Below are 19,731 nucleotides of genomic sequence, written 5' to 3' on the forward strand. Positions count from 1 at the left end.
CCTGGCCTTCTACATGCTGGTAAATGAATATATTTATATATGTGAGGTTGGGTATGAGGTTGAGGATGTGGACTGCAGGTGTCCTTGTCTCGTTTTCGTCAGCGGATGGGCATTCGTCTCCCCTCGTTGCACACAAATTGCCAAAGTTGCGGACATTCTATCGCATAGGCAAAACTTTAGCTCGTCGCCAGTTGCTGGAATTAATTAAAATACAAAATGGCCACAAAGGCGATGGCGGCCAATCCAATCCCAATCCCAATCCCAATCCGTGACTGGATCCCAACCGGATGTGTGTGTGCGTCCGGTGGGGTTCGGAATGCGGGGTTTTCCATGGGCTTCTATGCGTTTCTGAGGGCTGTTTCCCCCCTAATCGTTTTGCTGCGGCTGGCACTTCCATCAAACACGCTTCCGCAGTGCATATCCTGTTTATAATCGATTTGGAAATGTGCAGCAAGGACACTGTCCGGCAAACTGCCGAGAAAAGTGGCGAATGGAAGTTAAGCCAGTTGCGACAGGACGCAAAAGAAAAGTAGAACAAAAGGGGAAAAAATTAGCAATAAACGTAAGCGCACGCGATGTCCTGCTCTGCCCCGAACTCCTTCTGAAAACGGGGCTAAAATCAATAAAATGCTTGTTGCTCTGCCACCAACAAAAGGCAGTAACAGTGGAAGCAAAAGTGGCAACACCAGAGGCAACAACATTTATACAATGCCAACGACGTCGCGACTTTTTCCCCGACATCTTTCAATGTACAATTATATTGGTTGGCTCCTGCCACGCCCCTCGCCCCTGGCCCACCGCCCTCCGATAACCCACTCTGAATGTAAAGGGGTACTTCGTCGCTGTGCAACATAAATAGTTGCGTTTTTGCCTCCCCTTCGAGTGCACGGAAAGAAATAATTAGGAGCCCAATTATAATAAAGTTGAAGGCTACATTTCTATTTGTATATCTAGAAAAAAAGTTGTTCTTTTTAGTGAAACATTAAAATGTATTTATCAACCAACTTAATGCCTATAATACATTAAGTATAATGTGAAACAGATAGCATAAATACATAACAAAATCATGATTAACATTTTTTAATAGCAATTAAATGATGAAAAATCCTAGAAAGCAGTAACTTATAATCGCAAAAAAAATTATTAAACTGAATTTAATTTATTAACTTTTTTAAAACTATGATATTTTTTTAGTTCAGATAGTTAGTCTGATTCGACAAAAAAGGAAAACAGTATTGTTTATTTTAATGTTGATAAGCTTATAAAAAATGTTAGGTTTTATAAGATATTCAAATTATCTACTTAATTTTTATAACATAATCTATAGAGAAGAATAAAGCTCGTTCTGTTCAGTTATATGGTAAACGTTTTACCTTTACCCCTAAGGTCAATATAGATTTTCTAAAACACAAAACAAACTGATCTGATTTCAATTATTTTTCAAGGCTAACGATGGTGTAGTTGGGAATTGGAAACTGATATTGCTCTATTTTATTCTCAGTGGGTAACTTTTTGCGCTGCGCCAGCGAAAATGCCGGAAATTCTTGGGACTGGGTAGAGTGTCCTTCACTGCTGATTCCTCAGCTGCTTCTGGTCCTGCCGCTCCTGCTCCTGCTGCTCCTTGCTCCTTGTTCCTCCTGCTTAGCTTCGTCAGCGCCATAAATGGCTGCAAAAATGTAAATACAGAGAGGAGGAATGTCGGGGGTATAACGCCGAGCACATTGCTCGTTACATGCTGGAGATTCCTGCCAGCGAGCGAGTTATTATGACAAACTTTGTTAATTGGAAAATATTCCTCGAAAATGCTGGATGGCTGGTTGGCTGGCTGGCTGCCGCCACATTGAATTTACAGGATACATTCATCGACCGGGCCGTGTGCCTTTGGTTTTTTGGTTTCTGCGGTCTCAATGCATTCGACAAGTTTCAAGCTTTTGCTTTTGCTGTCCTGTTGGTGCGGCAAAGTTTGCTTTTTTGAGCAAATATTTGCGCAGATGGCATCGGTGGAAAGTAGATTAATTCATTACGCTGCCGGCAAGTTCGTTAAAACTATGGCCCAAAGATAGAGGAACTTGGTCTTTAAACAGTTGCAAAGTTGGGCGAGTTTGGCAAACCGCTTATGGGTAACTTTATGACAGCTGCAAATGGTTTACCTTAAAGATCAGTCGTGTTGGGGAAGTCAACTGCCGGACATTTGATGTCTCTCTTTACGGCTGGTGTTTTACATGTGATTTATAGCTGCGAAACGCGCTGTCTCCGGACATATGTATGCTTTTTTTGTATCATTTCACCGTAATGCGTCTCTTATTTTTTTTATTTGCAACATCCACAAGCAAAATGTGACCCAGAAAAGGGGCAATAAACTGAGTGAGGGGAATGCGTTCCCGTATTCATTGCAGTCTGTCTTCTGCCCTGCCTGATCATCTTGTGGGGTTAAAAATTGAAGCAGCTCTTGCCAAGGCAATCCATTGCAGCCACCGTCATCATCGCCATCGTCATCGTCATCGCCATCATCAATTCGTCCCTGGACTTGATGATGGTGACCGAAGCCAATTGTACTTGGCGAGGCCAAAAGCAAAAAGCACCATGGGAACGAGTGCTAGTCAATGGATGGTTGAGTTGCAAATGCAGTGAGAGAAAATGTTTCACATTTTACATCTGAAATTTTTGGAACTGTTTTTCTGTATATCCTGTATACCATATTATAAATATTTGTCACAAAACCTCTACAAATAATAAAAACTTTAAAGACACATTTGAAATAGCGGTTCCTCAAAATGAATGCATTTTTACTAAACAAGCAAGCTTTAAAAATTTGGATCTCTTGTATTAATGTACATTTTTCAGTTAATACATATCGTATCTAAACAATAAACACGAGGTATTATTTTATTTCAATTTTTTTATGATATCTCACAAATATAGATCCTTTTAGTACTGACCATATTTTCTAAAGTAAAGTAAAATATTTTTTAATAATCCTATTTTCCGCGAAGAATTGGATAAATATCCTTTTTTAAATTTCCTCCCATAAATAGAGATATTTACCATCAAGTATGAACATTCTGCCATTACAGATTTAATGATATGTGTGCTCAATGGCGTATAGCTTTTAAACGCGCAATGATATTCCTGATTATGCCCGGCTTGTTTATCCCCAGTGTCGGCGTGAAGTAGACACGATACTCGATAACAGACTGGGACGTGTCCATGGCCAATCCTCATGACGGCATTTTATTGTTTGCTGTCGGTCTTTAGCCCGTCGAGTGGATATATACGTGTTTTTCCGCTCGAGAGTGACTCTGTTAGGGCTAGATCTGCTCCTATCCGGTTTTTCCATATTTTCCCGTGCCGGGACCGGACCGAAGCGAACCGCTCCTTGACCCCTCCCCTTACGTATCCTTTATGTAATTGCAAGTGGCAGCGATTATGTACACGCAACTATGACTTTAACTGCTGCTTGTTGTTTCAGCAGTTGGAACTCGTAGTCCATGGAGCGTTTTTATTGTCACGGCACTGCCCGTTGCCATTGACAACCCCGTAGGCGTTTGGTAAACACCCCATAACCAAATAGACCCACCCACCCACGCACTTCAGAACAACCACATGGTTGCAACACTCGTGCACTTTCCACCAACACCCACGAACAGAGGCACCCCCATTCACACCCACGGCCACACAAAGTGTGCTTTCAATCAGGCACTGAATTGAAAATGCATTAACGAGTACAAGGCAGAGGCGCTGGCGCCAGCTGGCACTGCCACTGGCACCCGCTGTTTTCCACAAGGGGGATCCGGAAATCGGGGGTTCCATGGTCCGCCAAACTCTCCGGCGCTATACATTTTCTTGAACAATAAAAAAATAACACACAAATTTGGTGCTTCTGTTCTTGCTTTTCTGCTGCAGTCAAGGACACCATCGCAAGCCAGTGAATGGAATTGCAACTAAGACTGAAGTCGGGGAGGTTGCACTCAGAAAAATTATGTGCTGCTTACTAGGGTCCTTTAGTAAATAAATTGAAAAACACTTCTTTAAAACCGAACACTGTGGGATCAGTAAATATTACCTTTGTTGCCAATCATACCAGTTCTAAATTATAAGTACAGTTCGAAAAGGACTCGAGAATACTTAATTTTATAACATTTTCTGTTCATTATAATATATTAATTTCTTAAGTATATTTTACAAGGCTAGAATTCAAACTTACAAAATGCATTATGAAAGCATGATTATTAATGGCCATATGACACTTCAATTAATTTCGACTTACTTACTGTATTTATTTGAAAAAGTAATGAGCTTATGCATGAAAATAAGACATAACTGATTACAGATATGCTATAATTTGCCATTAGTTTTCTTTATATTTTTAAAAGTCATGGTAACCTAGAAAAAGAGGATCTTACTTCGACAGCTAAAGAACTTTTATACTAAATCACTATTTAAAACCAATCCTGTCTATAAGTCAAAAATCAGGCAAGTGTCATAAGTCCTTAAGGAAGTGTCATATGGCCATAATATTAAACCCTTATCACTAACAACTTTTGAGGGCAAGATCACAATTGAAGATTGATTTGTTAAATATGTAAAATTCGCCATTTAAAACTATCACTTTAAAAGGCGAAGGTTTACAGACTGTGACAAAAATTGATTGATTGATTGATCGATTTGTTAAATATGTAAAATTCGCCATTTAAAACTATCACTTTAAAAGGCGAAGGTTTACAGACTGTGACAAAAATCTTCCCTACATAAATCGATTTTCTATGATTTTTTGTGTACTGTAACTATAATCCTCCGATGCAGAACCCAAACCGCGTCGGTTTCTCCAAGTGCACTGAATAATAACCAAAACGAAACATAAATTCAAATAAATCAAAGATAAATCGAAGCGAAAAATCAAAAGGGGCCATCGAAAATGTTGACCTGCGTGTGTCGACCCGTCTCCGGCAATCTGCCCAAGATGCCGCCCGCCTCCCTGATGCCCGCCCACCGGGCATCCTCATCATCGTCATCATCATCGACAGCCTCCCTGGCCTTTGTCAGCCCCACGCGAGGAGTGGTGGTGACCTCCGAGCCCAAGCTGAATGTGAGTATCCCGGTATCTAAGGCTGCCTTCTTCACATCCTTGGAGCAAATCCAATCTGCGGCACAACAAAAAGCCGAAATTAGCTTAAGCATAACTTGATTTATGGCTGACCACGAACGCTGACAACTTTCAGTTTGACTTTTGAGTTTCCCGCCTCGTAGGGTGGTGTTTTCGGTTACGTCTCGGATTATAAATTGTGAAATTTCATTTCTCACGTTTGGGTTTATTCGGGGTGATGCGGGTGGATGACACACACACACCGCTGCCTATCATCACGCTAACGATCCGACATCTCAATCTGTATCTTTGCATTGCAGGTGCCCAGCAGGCTGACGTCAGCCGAACTGAGGGCGATGGCATTGAGACAGCAGCAGCAAATCGACAGCCAGCACCAGCTGCTGGCCACCAAGGAGCAGCGCCTGCGCTTCCTCAAGTCGCAGGAGGTGCGCAGCGCAGTGGCCAGCGCGGAGGGCGAGCGGCTCCGCCGACTGCGGGAGCGGGTGGAGGCCCAGGAGTCCAAGCTGCGCCGCCTGCGAGCGCTGCGGGGTCAAGTGGACCTGCAGAAGACCTACAATGTCACCCTGAGTGAGTACACTGGCAGAAGGCTCTACTTGCAGTCGTTTATATATGTGGGAACAGGGCTTAGGGGATAGTAGGGGTAGTCGATCAAGATCGTACTGCGAGGGATGTAGTTTATACCATGTAGCAGTGGCGGATCCAGAATTTGGTTGTAGGGGGCATATAAAATAGTAGAAACCAAAAACCTTGGAATAAAATACATATTACATATAGTTTTTAACCCGAGTGAGGGAGGATCCGGGCATGCCATGCAGTATATCAACCTAGTCATTACAAATTTGTATACAGTTTGATTGGACCACATTTCTGTGGCAAACCATATATTAACTAAATTATTATTTTTATACAAGGGAGAACATACACAGAGAAAGAAGTTCCCTAAATGTTAAGTCAAAGGTATTTGGCATTTTGACATTTTCCTGTTTATATTTTAAAGTAAAAATTGTTTTTTAAAATTAATTAAGAACGTTTTAACATGTTTTATTTATGATCACTTTATAATAAAAGGCTCAGTTTGGTTTTAAAGAGTATGTCCTTCCTTAAAATGAAATCCATTCTGGATCGAACTCAGTTTAATCTGTCAGTCTTTATAGGAATTTAAAAAGCCAAGTTTAAAAATGTATTTTGTATATTATTCGTTATTAGTAATATTGAACTTAGTTAGGAACAAGGCCTGTTTTTCGGGATGATTAGGGGTTCAAATACCTCGTCCCATATCCGTTAATACTTAGAAATAAAAAAACCCTCTCTATAAATCTGTTATATTTTATGGAACGTTAACGATCCATTTCTGTTCAAGGTTTAATATTTAATCATTTTAATATTTTATAAAGCAAAGAGTAATTGTCCTCCATTGTTTTCTATTTTAAATTACATTTCACAAGGTACGACCCCGATTTATTATGCAACTTTTGAGCAGTGCAGGGGCGGAGAATGGGGTGTTGAAGGAGGGGGTTAGTTTAGGGGCAGTGGCGAAGTGCCACCAAGTGCATCTGCTTGGGATATCCTATCCCTTCCTAAGCTTTCCTCTCCAATTGAGTCAAGCACCGGTGGCTGAGTGGAGAAGAGGGGTTCTCTGGGTGAATTAACATGTGTTAAAACCGTGTTGAGTGGTGGCCTGCCTCCATTCCGGAGCACCCAATCCCAGACCCATCCACATCCACATCCACATCCCCCTCCCCTCGCCACTCGCCCCTCGCGTGTGTGAATTTAATTTATGTATGTGTGCCACTTTGTTGTCCTTTATGATTGCCTGTGGGCGGGAACAACGCCCCCTGAACATGGCTAAGAAGATGTTGGCCCGCACACACATTGCCATACAAGGGTATTATGTTAATGAGCTGGCGCCCTGTGCTGCGGCTGTAATTAGTTTGAACAGGCAACCCAAATCCACGAAAGGAAAACACCGGCGACCAGCAGGCGGCCAGCGATTATAAAATAGTTAGTGGTGAAAGGGAATGGATCGGGAGAACGCTGTTGATTAAGCTGGGCACTCAAGAAAGAAGCACCCACCTTAATCAAGAATCAAGTGCTTAACTACAGATTGTTTCAGCTTGTTTTTAGGTAAAGTATAATTAAGATTTAGTGGTGGAGGCCTTAATAAGCGCTAGAGATTAGACATTATAGCCCAGATAATAACCGTACTAGGGGTATATTCCTATTAAGGGAGGAGATAATGGTGGGGTTGGGAAATATGCACATATTATTTTAGATTACACTACAAAATGAATGGTAGGGTTGGGAAATGTTAATAGATTATTTCTGATTTTCTTTATACGTTTTTTATTCCTTTACAAAATGAATGGTAGGGTTGGGAAATGTTAATAGAATATTTCTGATTTTCTTTATACGTTTTATGTTCCCCCCCTTTTAGGCAATGACTTGGACTCGATTCGAGCGCTGTTCAGCGAAAAGGAGAAGGAGCTCAGCTTGGCCGTGGCCAAGGTGGAGGCTCTCACCCGCCAGCTGGAGGAGCTGCGACGTGACCGTCGATGTCCTGTGAACATCCTGGCAGCTGCTGGCAACGGAGTTGGCCAGGCCCTTCCTCCCCAGGCATCCCGCGAGCTGGAGAAGCTGCGCCGCGAACTGATGGTGAGTGTTGGTGCACAAGAGCCACTAATTGGGGCAACGCTTTTCTACTTATTTGTTATTTATTATTGCAGTATCGCAATCAGTTGTCACTGCAGCAGGATGCACGGCTGCACATGCAACGCGAGGCACTGCAGCAACGGCAGGCGGAGCTGCGGTCGGTCGACCAGCGCATTTACGAGCTGCAGACGCGCCTGCAGCGCAAAAAACAGGCCAACACCCATCACCAGCAACAGCAGCAGCAGCAGCAGCAGCAACATCAGCCACATCAGCAGCAGCAACAACAGCCGACGGTGCAACAGCAACAGCAGCAGCAACATCAACAGCAGCAGCAACAACTGCATGTGCAGTCAGCCCAGTTGCTGGCAGCAGCAGCTGCAGCAGCAGCAGCAACTGCCCAGCAGCAACAGCAGCAGCAGCAGCAGACATTCCAGCAGTCTGGCAGCAATCTGGCTAGCAAACATGGCGGAGTGGCTGCCCTCAAGCAGCAACTGCTGCAGAAGCAGGTGAATCAACTGGCAGCTGCCGCCGCCGCCGCTGCCGCTGGACGAGCTCGTGGCAATGTGGCCGCCGTGGAGCCCTTCATCCACACCCCCCAGAAATCCACCATCACGAGCACGGCCAGCTATCTGAGTGGCGGGATGAAGCATGCTGCAGCCACGGCTAATACCAACCAGCAGAACCAGCTCATCCAGGACTTGACGCACGTCAAGTTGGGGCAAAACAATGGTTTCTTTGCGGGATCTGTGCCCGTGCCGGTGGCCAGTGCCAATCCCAGTTCGAGCAGCGAAAGCGATGAGTCCAAGTTGGCCAAGAAGCTGCTGGCGGCTCCTGGCAAAACGGAGGCTGAGTTGCGCCAAAAGGCTCAAACGGAGGCCATGGACAGCACCACGCACATCTACGCGGAAGTGGGTCCCAAGAAGAGAGATCGGGAAGCGGCGGCAGCGGCAGCAGCAGCAGCAGCAGCAGCAGCAGCAGCTCAGGCCGCTGCAGAGGCAGCCAGCCAAGCAGCAACATCTCCTCCCGCCTCCACGAATGCCAGCAAAATCCCCAAGAGCATCTCCTCGAGCAGCAGCAGCACCAGCAGTTCCGCCTCCGCCTTGATCAACAAACTCAACCAGCAGGCAACGGTGAAGGAGAGCCAGGATCATCAGCATTCCAAGAAGAATGAGATTTCGGTGTCCAGCGAAACCCTATCCGAGCGCAACACCCAGCAGCAGCTCACTGTGCACAGCATGCCCCTGGGGGCCATTAGCAAATCGGTGGCCCTGGCCGTGTCCAATGCCTCCAAGCCGCTCCAGGTGCAGGTGGGCAATCTGGCGGTGCCGCCGCGCAAGCCCATCAGCAGTGTGGCGCCCACATCGATGGCCAGTGGCAGCGGCAGCTCCATACCCAAAATGATCACCTACAGCCCCAAGGTTAATCGTGTGGCGCCCAATGTGGTGATGACCGATCCCCGACCCGCCCTGCCGCCTAAGCCCAGCAAAATGTCGCCCACCGAGCAGCCATCGCCAGTGGAGGCCAGTGCATCCGGATCCGGAGGATCAGGAGGAGCAGCGCCGGCAGCCAAGACCCAGACGGCCACCTTTGGTCTGCAATCCCTGAACATCAACGACAACTTGCCCATCAAGGCCAAGCCACTGACCATCCGCAAGCAGCCGCTGTTCGAGCAACCTCGCCTCAAGTCCAGCCAATCCAGCTCCAATGGCCAACAGAAGCCGCCACCAGTGCTCCAAAATCAGCGAAAATCAGAGACTCCAGTAAGACAGCTGGCGGATAGCCAACAGGACACCACCTCACCCCAGCCCTCGCCGAGCAGTGAATCCAGCGCGGATGAGACGGATCGCATGGTGGTCCCACCAGCCAGTCAGCAGGAGACCACATCCACAACCACATCCTCATCCGCATCCACAACCATCACGACAACCAGCAACATTAAGGAGCGAACGGGCAATGGAAAACCCAAGCTGGCGAGAAGGGTGAGCTTCGATCCCTTGGCCCTCCTGCTGGACGCCAGTCTGGAGGGGGAACTGGAGCTGGTCAAGAAGACGGCCATGCAAGTGGCCAATCCCAGTGCGGCCAACGATGAGGGGATTACGGCGCTCCACAATGCCATCTGTGCCGGCCACTTTGACATTGTCAAGTAAGTGACATGACCCTTTGGCGCTCTTTATTCCATCTAATTAATCACTTTCTGCTTTAGGTTTCTCGTTGAGTTTGGCTGCGATGTGAATGCCCAGGATTCGGATGGCTGGACGCCACTGCATTGTGCCGCCAGCTGCAACAATCTGTCCATGGTCAAGTTCCTGGTGGAGAACGGCGCCTGCCTGTTTGCCTCCACGCTGTCGGATCACGAGACGCCGGCGGAGAAGTGCGAGGAGGATGAGGAGGGCTTCGATGGCTGTTCCGAGTACTTGTACAGTAAGTGGGGGCCAGGGCAAATATTACACACATAAAAAACTTTGTAAAATGAACGATTTTAGTGTGAGAACGGAGACAACCTATAAAGGTTGGTCTTACCACTAAGCTACGGTCCCTAAAATTTCCGATGATCTAAGGATTAATCGATGATCCAGTAAAATAGTTAATCTACAATTCAGAATAGTAAAGAAAACACTTTTTTCATGTATTCACGAAACAAATAGTGGTTTAACAATTTTCCTTGTTATGCTAGTATTTATTTACCAAAGAAAAACGTTGTTTTACTGTTTTTGTTGTTACAAAACTATACAATGGTCCACGAAATAGTAAGGTCACAAGACTGATGAGTGACCGTCTTAATAATAACTCAATAAAAATGTTCATCAAATGTCTGATGATCTGAAGATTCGTCGATGATCCAGTAAAATAGTTAATTTACAATACAGAATCGTAAAGAAAGAACCCTTTTTTCAGTTTTAGTTGTGATGTTACTATTGACCTGCGTAATACAATTTTGGATTTGTCTTTTTTATTGTTATAATTCTATTCAATGGCTCACAAAATAAAACAACGAAATATAATACTTTCTTACATAGTAATGTAACAATTTTTACACTTTGATTTTACATATTTGTAAAAAAATATTATATACATGCTTAAAAAGGTCAAAAGATTGATAGGTCACCGCCTTACCGAAATTGTAATAATCACGTATCCTCCACTCACAGGCATCCAGGAGAAGCTGGGCATCCTGCACAATGGGGACGTGTACGCCGTGTTCTCCTACGAGGCCCAGAACGGCGACGAGCTCTCCTTTCACGTGAACGAGCCGCTGATCGTGCTACGCAAGGGCGACGACGCCGAGAACGAGTGGTGGTGGGCCCGAAATGCCGGCGGCGAGGAGGGCTACGTGCCCCGCAATCTCCTGGGGGTGAGTATCCCGTTGATGGAGCTGCTGATGAAAGGCCACCACGTACGCAGGATGGTAACTGAGTGCCAACTCTTCTCCGTTCTTTCTTCCTCACAGCTGTACCCACGTGTGCCGCCGCATTCGCCGCACTTCAGCGATTAGCAGTTAATACGCTTCACCATACTGAAGCGCAAGGCCGGCCGACTCATCCAGAAGCGCTACATATCCAAGTACATCTAGGAGTCCCTGGCCGATTCTGGGCACGTGCCACCGCAGGAGTCATCGGGGAATTATTTATCACGGCCCATGTTTCTTTCTGTTTACTTTTTGTTTCGAGAAAAGCAACACAAAGGACGAGGAACGAGCAGGAAGGAGCGGGCTCACCATATGCTCATCCATATGGAATGGAACCGACTGCAGCAGCACCAGCAGCAGCAGCTTCCGCCTGAGTCATTTATCCCGACGACTGGCCCCAATTAGCCCGGCTTTCGCACAAAGTTCAGCACACCACATATCACCCTCATATCACCGATACATATACATATGTATGTACCACCACCCGACCACCCTGCATACGTACAACCGCAAATTGAATTTCACTTAAGCCCCTTAGCTTTAAGGCCTAGACTTATAACTCATATCAGCCGCCTGCTCGCCACAAAAACTTCACCTTCAAGTTTCTGCAATGAAAAAAGTTCAAATTGGAAAATGGAAAATTAGAAACTAGAAATTCCTGAACGCCCACACACACACAAAATGTTTCATCAACGTTTAGCTGAAGGAGTTTTGTTAATTGCATATATCAAGTTAGTACTTAAACTTTAATTGAACTCGAACCAAGTTCACACACAAATCGAGGGAAAAAATTTTAACACAGATAACAAAACTGACACAAGGAGAATACATAACGAATCGAATGTGATTTTTGTATAAAGACGAGAATAATTTAAACAATTTGTATCGAATATGAAAATGTAAATTACATAAAGCGGATTCGTTGACAAGTAATCGCATTATAGGTTATACGTTCTAATTTAGCTTAATTTAATTACACCTAATATATCGATTGCTTAATACCTAGCGTGTAAGGAAAACAACACATTAAAATGCAAATACGTTGGAAAATAAAACGATTAAGAAAGCTTATGTAAATATGGTGCTTTTATTAATTGGGGAACTCTTTGGCTGAATCTCTATCGTAGAATTTAAAGCTTCGATCGAACTTAAGTAATATATATTTAAACTAAGCCAGCTTTTTGCGTTTGTCTATTAAAGGTTATGTTCAGAATCCCAAGAGCGATGAACTAGAAATAAAGGAAGTCACATCTAAACGACAAGAGAGAACGCTTCGGTCAATGTGCTCGACTCACAGATACCCATTACTCAGCTAATGGAAGTGCAAAAGAGATGGAGATATGCAAGCAGCACAGCGACGGTTTCCAAGATTGCACACAACGCCACCTAGCGTTTATTTCTTTTCTATTTGCTTATATCTTTTTATTGAATGGTCCAATTTGAACCAATTTTGGGTAGTATTCAATAATGTGGGTACCAGACAGTCAGAAATTGTGTGGCACTCCCATACAAAAATTGCGATTCACAGGAAGCCATAGAATCTGCATGCTTAAAGAAAAAACCGACATACACATTATAATGCCAAAACGTTTGAAAAATGAAAATAAATCAATTAAGAAAGCTTATGTAAACATGGTGCTTTATTACTGTTCGGGATTCGAATGAATAATCTCTTGCCGAATCTCTTATACATTTTGTAGAACCGCGACGCATTTAAAGTTGTGATCAAACTACAGCTCAAGTTCAGTATTCATTCAGAGGTTCAAGTATGTGCATCTTTCAATTCTCCTCCAAGCAAGTGAATAGCTTTTCCGGCACGCGAGCATAAATTAAATTGCCTCTGTATATCAGCAACTGATTACGTAACCTTATCAAAAGTAAACAATTTGTGTTTCACACATGTTTGCAATCTTTATTTGACAACAAGCCATTATCAATTGACGACCGGCCCACTTACTTGGAATACGAACTTGATTTATTCGTTTCAGTAATCTAATTTTAATTGTTTACAATTTCAACATGAACTTTGACCCGAGTTAGCAGTTCCAATCCCAGATAAGCTTGCTTTTTGGGTCTGGTTCTAGAGCACGGAAGTTGAAGTCAGAGTCTCATACGTGACGGACCGTGCAAAAAACTAGTCAACAAAAATATAAAAAAATAAACCTCTTCAGAATTTAATTTGAGTTGCAAAGATGCAACTTGCAGTGTTATTTTACCTCTTCCTGGCTGGAAATTTGTATTCCCAGCTAGAACCGGTTGAGGGATACAAAATACTGGCTGTGTATTCCTTTCCAGGTAAAGTATTTGAAAATCAACACGTATGTTTATATTCTGATACCGATGCTATGCATTTTGGATAAGGCAAGTCCCATTTTATGATGCACAAGGCTTTGATGAGGGAACTCGTCGAAAGTGGTCATCAGGTGACCATGATTACTGCCATATCTTTGGAGAAAGAGGAACTTGGCAGCAACTACACGGAGATATTGATAGAACCGGTCTATGATTTCTGGCACGACGGTGAGTGGGGTGTATTTATGATAGGCCTACCGAATCATTAATCATTTCCATCGTTTAAAACCACCAGTTAAGCTGAACTTTGGAGCCCAGCACTTATTCGAGCTGACCCGCATGACCATCTATGATTTCCTAAAAATGCTGGAGATTATCGGGGTGAAAACCACGGAACATGCTCTACGACAGCCCAAGGTTCAGGCCCTCATCAATGCCAAGCAGACGGACGGAGTCTTTGATCTTCTACTGGCGGAGCAGTTCTACCAGGAGGCCTTCTTGGCCCTGGCTCACGTCTACAAAATACCCGTTGTGACCTCTGGTACGTTGGACTTTGAGAACCACATGAGCCAGATGATGGGTCTGATAACCCCTTGGTCTTTTGTGCCTCACGGCTTTATGCCCTACACCGATCGCATGAGTTTCCTAGAACGTGTGCAGAACTCCTATGTGTCGTTCTATGAAGATATGAATAGGCTGCTCAACTATTTCCCAAAAATGGATGCGGTGGCCAAGGAGTTTTTTGGCCCTGTTTTGGGTGAGTTGAGGAGAATGCTTTTTCGGGAAGCCGCCTAAGTTGAGTGTATTCCAGGTGAGGTGCCAAAGGTCAAGCACATGGAACAGGAAATCTCAGTGATGCTGCTCAACAGTCACGCACCGCTGACCACGGCACGTCCCACCGTGGATGCCATGGTGTCGGTGGGTGGCATGCACATCTATCCACCCAAAGCTCTGCCGGCTGACATGCAAGCCTTCCTGGACGGGGCCACCGAGGGCGCCATCTTCTTCAGCTTGGGCAGCAATGTCCAGAGCAAGGATATGCCCGCGGAGATGCTGCGACTGTTCCTGCAGGTATTCGGCTCCCTCAAACAGCGGGTTCTTTGGAAATTCGAGGACGAGAGTATTCGCCAGTTGCCGGAAAATGTGATGGTGAGGAAGTGGCTGCCACAGGCGGATATTCTGGCCCATCGCAACGTGAAGGTTTTCATCACCCACGGTGGATTGTTTGGCACCCAGGAGGGAGTGCATTATGCCGTTCCAATGCTGGGCATTCCCTTCTACTGCGACCAGGTACTTGCAGATAAGTCCCAATTCATCGCGTTACCTAGTTTTGATTTTATTTTAGCACCTTAATATGAACAAGGCCGTTTTGGGTGGATACGCCATTAGCCTGCACTTCCAGTCGATTACCGAAGAAGTCCTGCGACACTCCCTGCTCCAACTCATCCATAATGCCACCTATAAGGAGAATGTGCAGAGGGTCTCTGACATTTTTCGCGATCGACCGCAGGAGCCGCGCAAAACTGCCGTCTATTGGATCGAATATGTCATCCGGCATCGGGGTGCACCGCACATGCGATCCGCAGGCCTGGATCTCAACTGGTTCCAATTCTATCTGCTCGATGTGATGGCCTTTGTGGCCGCCATTGTCTTGGCAGGAATACTGGCTCTCTCGTTGGCCATTAGATTGCTAATGGGCAGTAATAAGAAGCACAGGAAGGTTAAAAAAAATTAGTACTCGTGAATTTAAGCAAACGTTTTAGAAATTTGACTTGCAAAATAAAACATTTGAAAACATAAAAAATTGTATTTCCAAGCGTAGAAGTTTATATGTTAAACAAGAAAGAACGCTATAGTCGAGTACCTCGACTATCAGATTACTCTTATTTCTTTTGCAGGTAGTATATAAGTCGGAACCAGCCGGATCGGACAATTATATCTTATAGCTCCCATAGGAATAATCGTGAAAAAAATTTAAACAAATTATTTCTTTGGTGTTTTTATACCCGTTACTCGTAGAGTAAAAGGGTATACTAGATTCGTCGGAAAGTATGTAACAGGCAGAAGGTAGCGTTTCCGACCCCATAAAGCATATATATTCTTGATCAGGATCACTAGCCGAGACGATCTAGCCATGTCCGTCTGTCCGTCTGTCCGGATGAACGCTGAGATCTCGGAAACTATAAGAGCTAGGCTATTGAGATTTGGCGTGCAGATTCCTGAGCTTCTTACGCAGCGCAAGTTTGTTTCAGCAGAGTGCCACGCCCACTCTAACGCCCACAAACCGCCCAAACTGAAATGTATTGCTCTCGTCAATACCTATCGATTGATCCAAAAAAAAATTTGTCACGCCCACTCTAACGCCCATAACGCTTAAATCTGTCTACCGCCGGTAGGTGGCGCATTTCAATCTCGCTCTGCTGCTTGCATATCTCCATTTCCCTTTGGTCCCTTAAGCTATCTGTTAGTCGAGGTACTCAACTATAGCGTTCTCCCTTGTTTTTTACTGTGTAAATACTCTTTCTAATACAGTCCACAACTTTTTCTATTACAGTCCACTCCAACCTTTTCTCGACATAAAAATACGGCTAAATTATTTCTATAATTAAAAACAAAGTTACAATATCCACAAATTTACTCCAGCAAATCGTCTGCAACTTAGTTGTGCAGGTGACAAACAAACGCACCGACAAACAAACATAAGCGAAGTCTTTACAATTCTTGCAGCGTTATTCCGCTATTCGCACCCCACATATGTACATATGTACAGTGTACATACATACGTATATCGATATTTTCGCCAGCGCACTGTGGGTCAAGGGCTCACAATAAATGTTCCTTACAAACAAACAAAATTAAAGTCCGTAATTCTTTACATAAGTCCGACCATCCGATATAATAAGTATTTATTGACTCTGCCTATCCGACAGTGTGAGCGTATATATTTACAATCTTGATTGGTTCCTAAATTTTAATTGGATTCTAGCCCGTTTCCTTACTTCTGAATTAAAAATTTTAAATTATTTTTACGTCATGGCAACATCAGTCAAATCCGCTTTAACCCGATTTATGGCCACAGTTGACTGTCTGATCCACTTTGAGGCGACTGTGAACGCTCCAGGTGCTCCTACCCCAACGTTATCCGCCTGTAAAATCCGTCGCGATCACTTCAATTCCTTGTGGCAAACGGTAAAGGCAGCAAACGACATATGCTCCGACTGCATTATAGCTGCAGGCGAGGGCGCCGCAGACACGAAATCCATACTAAAATCCAAGTATTACCAAACGTACTCCACCTATGAAATGTTTGCCGCGCAGCTCACGGAAGAAATCCAAAAAGGCTCCTCCCAAATACCTCAAGCTCCAGTAGCTCAGTCCCAAAATTCCACGTCTTATGGCTGCCGGCTCCCTCCTATCGACACAGAGGTTTTCTCTGGCGAACTTCTTCGCTGGCCGACTTTCCGGGACCTTTTCACGGCAATATACATAGACAATCCGAGTCTAACGCCCGTTGAAAAATTATTCCACTTAAATTTAAAAACAAGTGGCGAAGCTCATTCCATAGTTTCAAGATCCCCACTCACCAATGATGGCTTTCGCTCAGCCTGGAATAACCTAACTGAGCGTTTCGAAAATAAGCGATTGCAGGTGAACAGTCACCTGAAAACACTTTTCAATGTGCAATCCATAGCACAGGAGTCGCGGGGGCAGCCTTAAAGGAACTTCAACGCACTTTTCAAGGTTGCTTAACATTCTTAAAATTTTCCGGTGTTAATATTGAGAATTGGGACCCTATCCTGGTTTATATGTGCTCGACAAAAGTACCAAAGCTCACCCTCTCATTATGGGAGCACTCCATCCAAAATAAAGCCGAAATACCTACGTGGCTTTATATTTTAGTATTTTGTTGCATATCCTTTGTTTGCTATAACATCTGCACAGCGCTTATGCATGGAATCAACCAAGTTTTGGCATCTCTTTACAGGAATAGAGCTCCAAGTCCTTTGTACAGCTTCCCAAAGTTGGAAGTTATTGCTTGGTGTTATTTCTGAGATTGCTCTTTTTACGTCACACCATAAATTCTCAATAGGATTGAGATCGGGTGACTGTGCGGGCCACTCCATGACATTTACTTGGTTGGCTGCGAACCACTCCTTAGCATGTTTTCTTGTATGTTTTGGATTGTTATCCTGCTGGAACGTCCAAATAAGAGGCATCTCCTCGGAGGCATATGGGAGCATCACGTCGTTTAAAATATTGACGTATGCCCGTCGCGCAAAAACCCCAAAGTACTACACCCGTGTTTTTTTGCGAACCCTCCGTTCCTGGGACTTTATCTATTTCAGCGATCAAGCCACCCCGCCCCAACATACTTTATGGGGTCGGACACGTCTCCTTCACTGCGTTGCAAACTTCTGACTGAAATCATAATACCCTCTGCAAGGGTATAAAAAAAGATATTCTCTTCCTGCTTTGATATACTTGCCATAGATCGAACTACCGGTTGCCATTTTAAGTAGGTAGTTCGTTGAGCTTTAGCTATATTGACATCTTTTGAGTAAAAACAAGAAGATAATCTACATCTAACCTATTTAAAATATTTAACAACGAGCCAATATACGTAACGGTCCATGATGGTTTTGACCCAATATATTGGCCCAACTCCATAGTATGAAAAACTTGCCCAAATCATAATTGATGAACCACCATGCTTAACCGTTTTTAGCGTATACTTTGGAGAAAAAGCACTTAAGGGTGGTCGTCTAACAAACTGCCGAGAGCCTCGGCCTCCAAACAAAACTATTTTTGACTCATCCGACCACAAAATATTCCTCCACTTTTGCAAAGGCCAATTCAAGTGCTGTCTTGCGAACTTTAAACGTTTGGCGGCATGTTTTTTTGTGAGTAAGGGCACTTTTCTTGGACTTCTTGAAATGAGGTTATTATCTCAAAGCCGTCTTCTTACCGTTTCCAAACTTACATTTAAGACACATGACTTTTTCAGAGATGCAGCAGATGCGAAAGGCTCTATTCTTGCCTGTCTTGTTAAGCGATCCACTGATCCACGCGTTTCATTTGCTGGCTCACATTTAACAGCATTTCTAATCATTGTAGAAGAGCACCCAATAATATTTTGCACTTCGACATAAGTCTTTCCAGCAGAAATCAATTTTTTAATCAGATCTCGCCTCTCGGCAGTACAGTGTTTGCCACGCCCCATGTAGCCAGAACTAATTTTAGAGCAAAAATCCAAAAATGCTAGGAACTATTAAATAACATCTAAATGTATTGTTAAACAACACAAACCTTGTTAAAAAATGAGTAAATTTAATTATTCTTGATAATTTCTCTGGCACTACTATTATTTTGACTGGGTCAAACACGCGGGTCATTGCAAATGAAGGCGAAAATAAATACAAAGAGGTATGAGAACCGAAATTAACTGCACATTCTTAAAGAGCAGATATAGAGAAAATAATGAGAAAAAACTCTCTGAGCGAACGACACTACTATTATTTTGACCGCAACTGTATGTCCACGCTTCCTACAAATGACGGTAAACGATCGCCTAGCCTATATTCAAAGGAAGCAGTTGTGCTCCAATTGCTTTGCAAGTAGCCATCAATTCCGAGATTGCAAAAGCGCTCACAACTGTCTCACTTGCCAAGATCAGCATCACACAGCATGTTTACGTCACACAGGAGAATGTTTACGTCAAAAGGGCGTTTAATTTCAGGAGCGGCAGTTTTATCCAGATGTGTACATCTCGCACGCTCGCACTGCCGTCCGCTCTCCCTCTCCATCTCTCCCCTAAGTCACCGCTCCGCTCTGGAGCGCTTAAGGTAAGTTAGGCTTAAGGTGTTCTTATTTCACAGTGTACTAATAAACACCTATGCCCGTCGCGCAAAAACCCCAAAGTACTACACCCGTGTTTTTTTGCGAACCCTCCGTTCCTGGGACTTTATCTATTTCAGCGATCAAGCCACCCCGCCCCAACATACTTTATGGGGTCGGACACGTCTCCTTCACTGCGTTGCAAACTTCTGACTGAAATCATAATACCCTCTGCAAGGGTATAAAAAAAGATATTCTCTTCCTGCTTTGATATACTTGCCATAGATCGAACTACCGGTTGCCATTTTAAGTAGGTAGTTCGTTGAGCTTTAGCTATATTGACATCTTTTGAGTAAAAACAAGAAGATAATCTACATCTAACCTATTTAAAATATTTAACAACGAGCCAATATCAATTGACGAACGGCCCACTTATTTACAATAT

General features: G+C 44.0%; 2 protein-coding genes across 3 annotated transcripts in view; both read left to right on the top strand.

Annotated features, from left to right (window-relative positions):
* The window catches only part of LOC119549712 (apoptosis-stimulating of p53 protein 1), a 40,009-nt gene extending 27,779 nt beyond the window's left edge, over window positions 1-12,230 (top strand). The window contains exons 2-8 of one of the 2 annotated variants that reach the window (XM_037857944.1): window positions 4,804-5,086; window positions 5,404-5,671; window positions 7,539-7,756; window positions 7,828-9,896; window positions 9,957-10,174; window positions 10,903-11,105; window positions 11,202-12,230. In XM_037857944.1, coding sequence (XP_037713872.1) covers window positions 4,916-5,086; window positions 5,404-5,671; window positions 7,539-7,756; window positions 7,828-9,896; window positions 9,957-10,174; window positions 10,903-11,105; window positions 11,202-11,246 — 3,192 coding nt within the window. In that variant the 5' untranslated portion in view covers window positions 4,804-4,915 and the 3' untranslated portion in view covers window positions 11,247-12,230. The remainder of the gene's footprint in view (window positions 1-4,803; window positions 5,087-5,403; window positions 5,672-7,538; window positions 7,757-7,827; window positions 9,897-9,956; window positions 10,175-10,902; window positions 11,106-11,201) is intronic. The other variant, XM_037857945.1, reaches the window with a different exon arrangement.
* A 692-nt stretch (window positions 12,231-12,922) lies between these two features.
* On the top strand, window positions 12,923-15,260 carry LOC119551423 (UDP-glycosyltransferase UGT5). Its single transcript, XM_037860766.1, has 5 exons — window positions 12,923-13,454; window positions 13,521-13,679; window positions 13,747-14,208; window positions 14,263-14,741; window positions 14,797-15,260. Exons 1-5 carry the CDS (start codon window positions 13,352-13,354, stop codon window positions 15,184-15,186), a joined length of 1,593 nt encoding a protein of 530 aa, XP_037716694.1. The 5' UTR covers window positions 12,923-13,351; the 3' UTR covers window positions 15,187-15,260.
* The last annotated feature ends 4,471 nt before the right edge of the window (window positions 15,261-19,731 follow it).

This window comes from Drosophila subpulchrella, chromosome 2R, assembly GCF_014743375.2.
Source record: "Drosophila subpulchrella strain 33 F10 #4 breed RU33 chromosome 2R, RU_Dsub_v1.1 Primary Assembly, whole genome shotgun sequence".
NCBI lineage: Eukaryota > Metazoa > Arthropoda > Insecta > Diptera > Drosophilidae > Drosophila > Drosophila subpulchrella.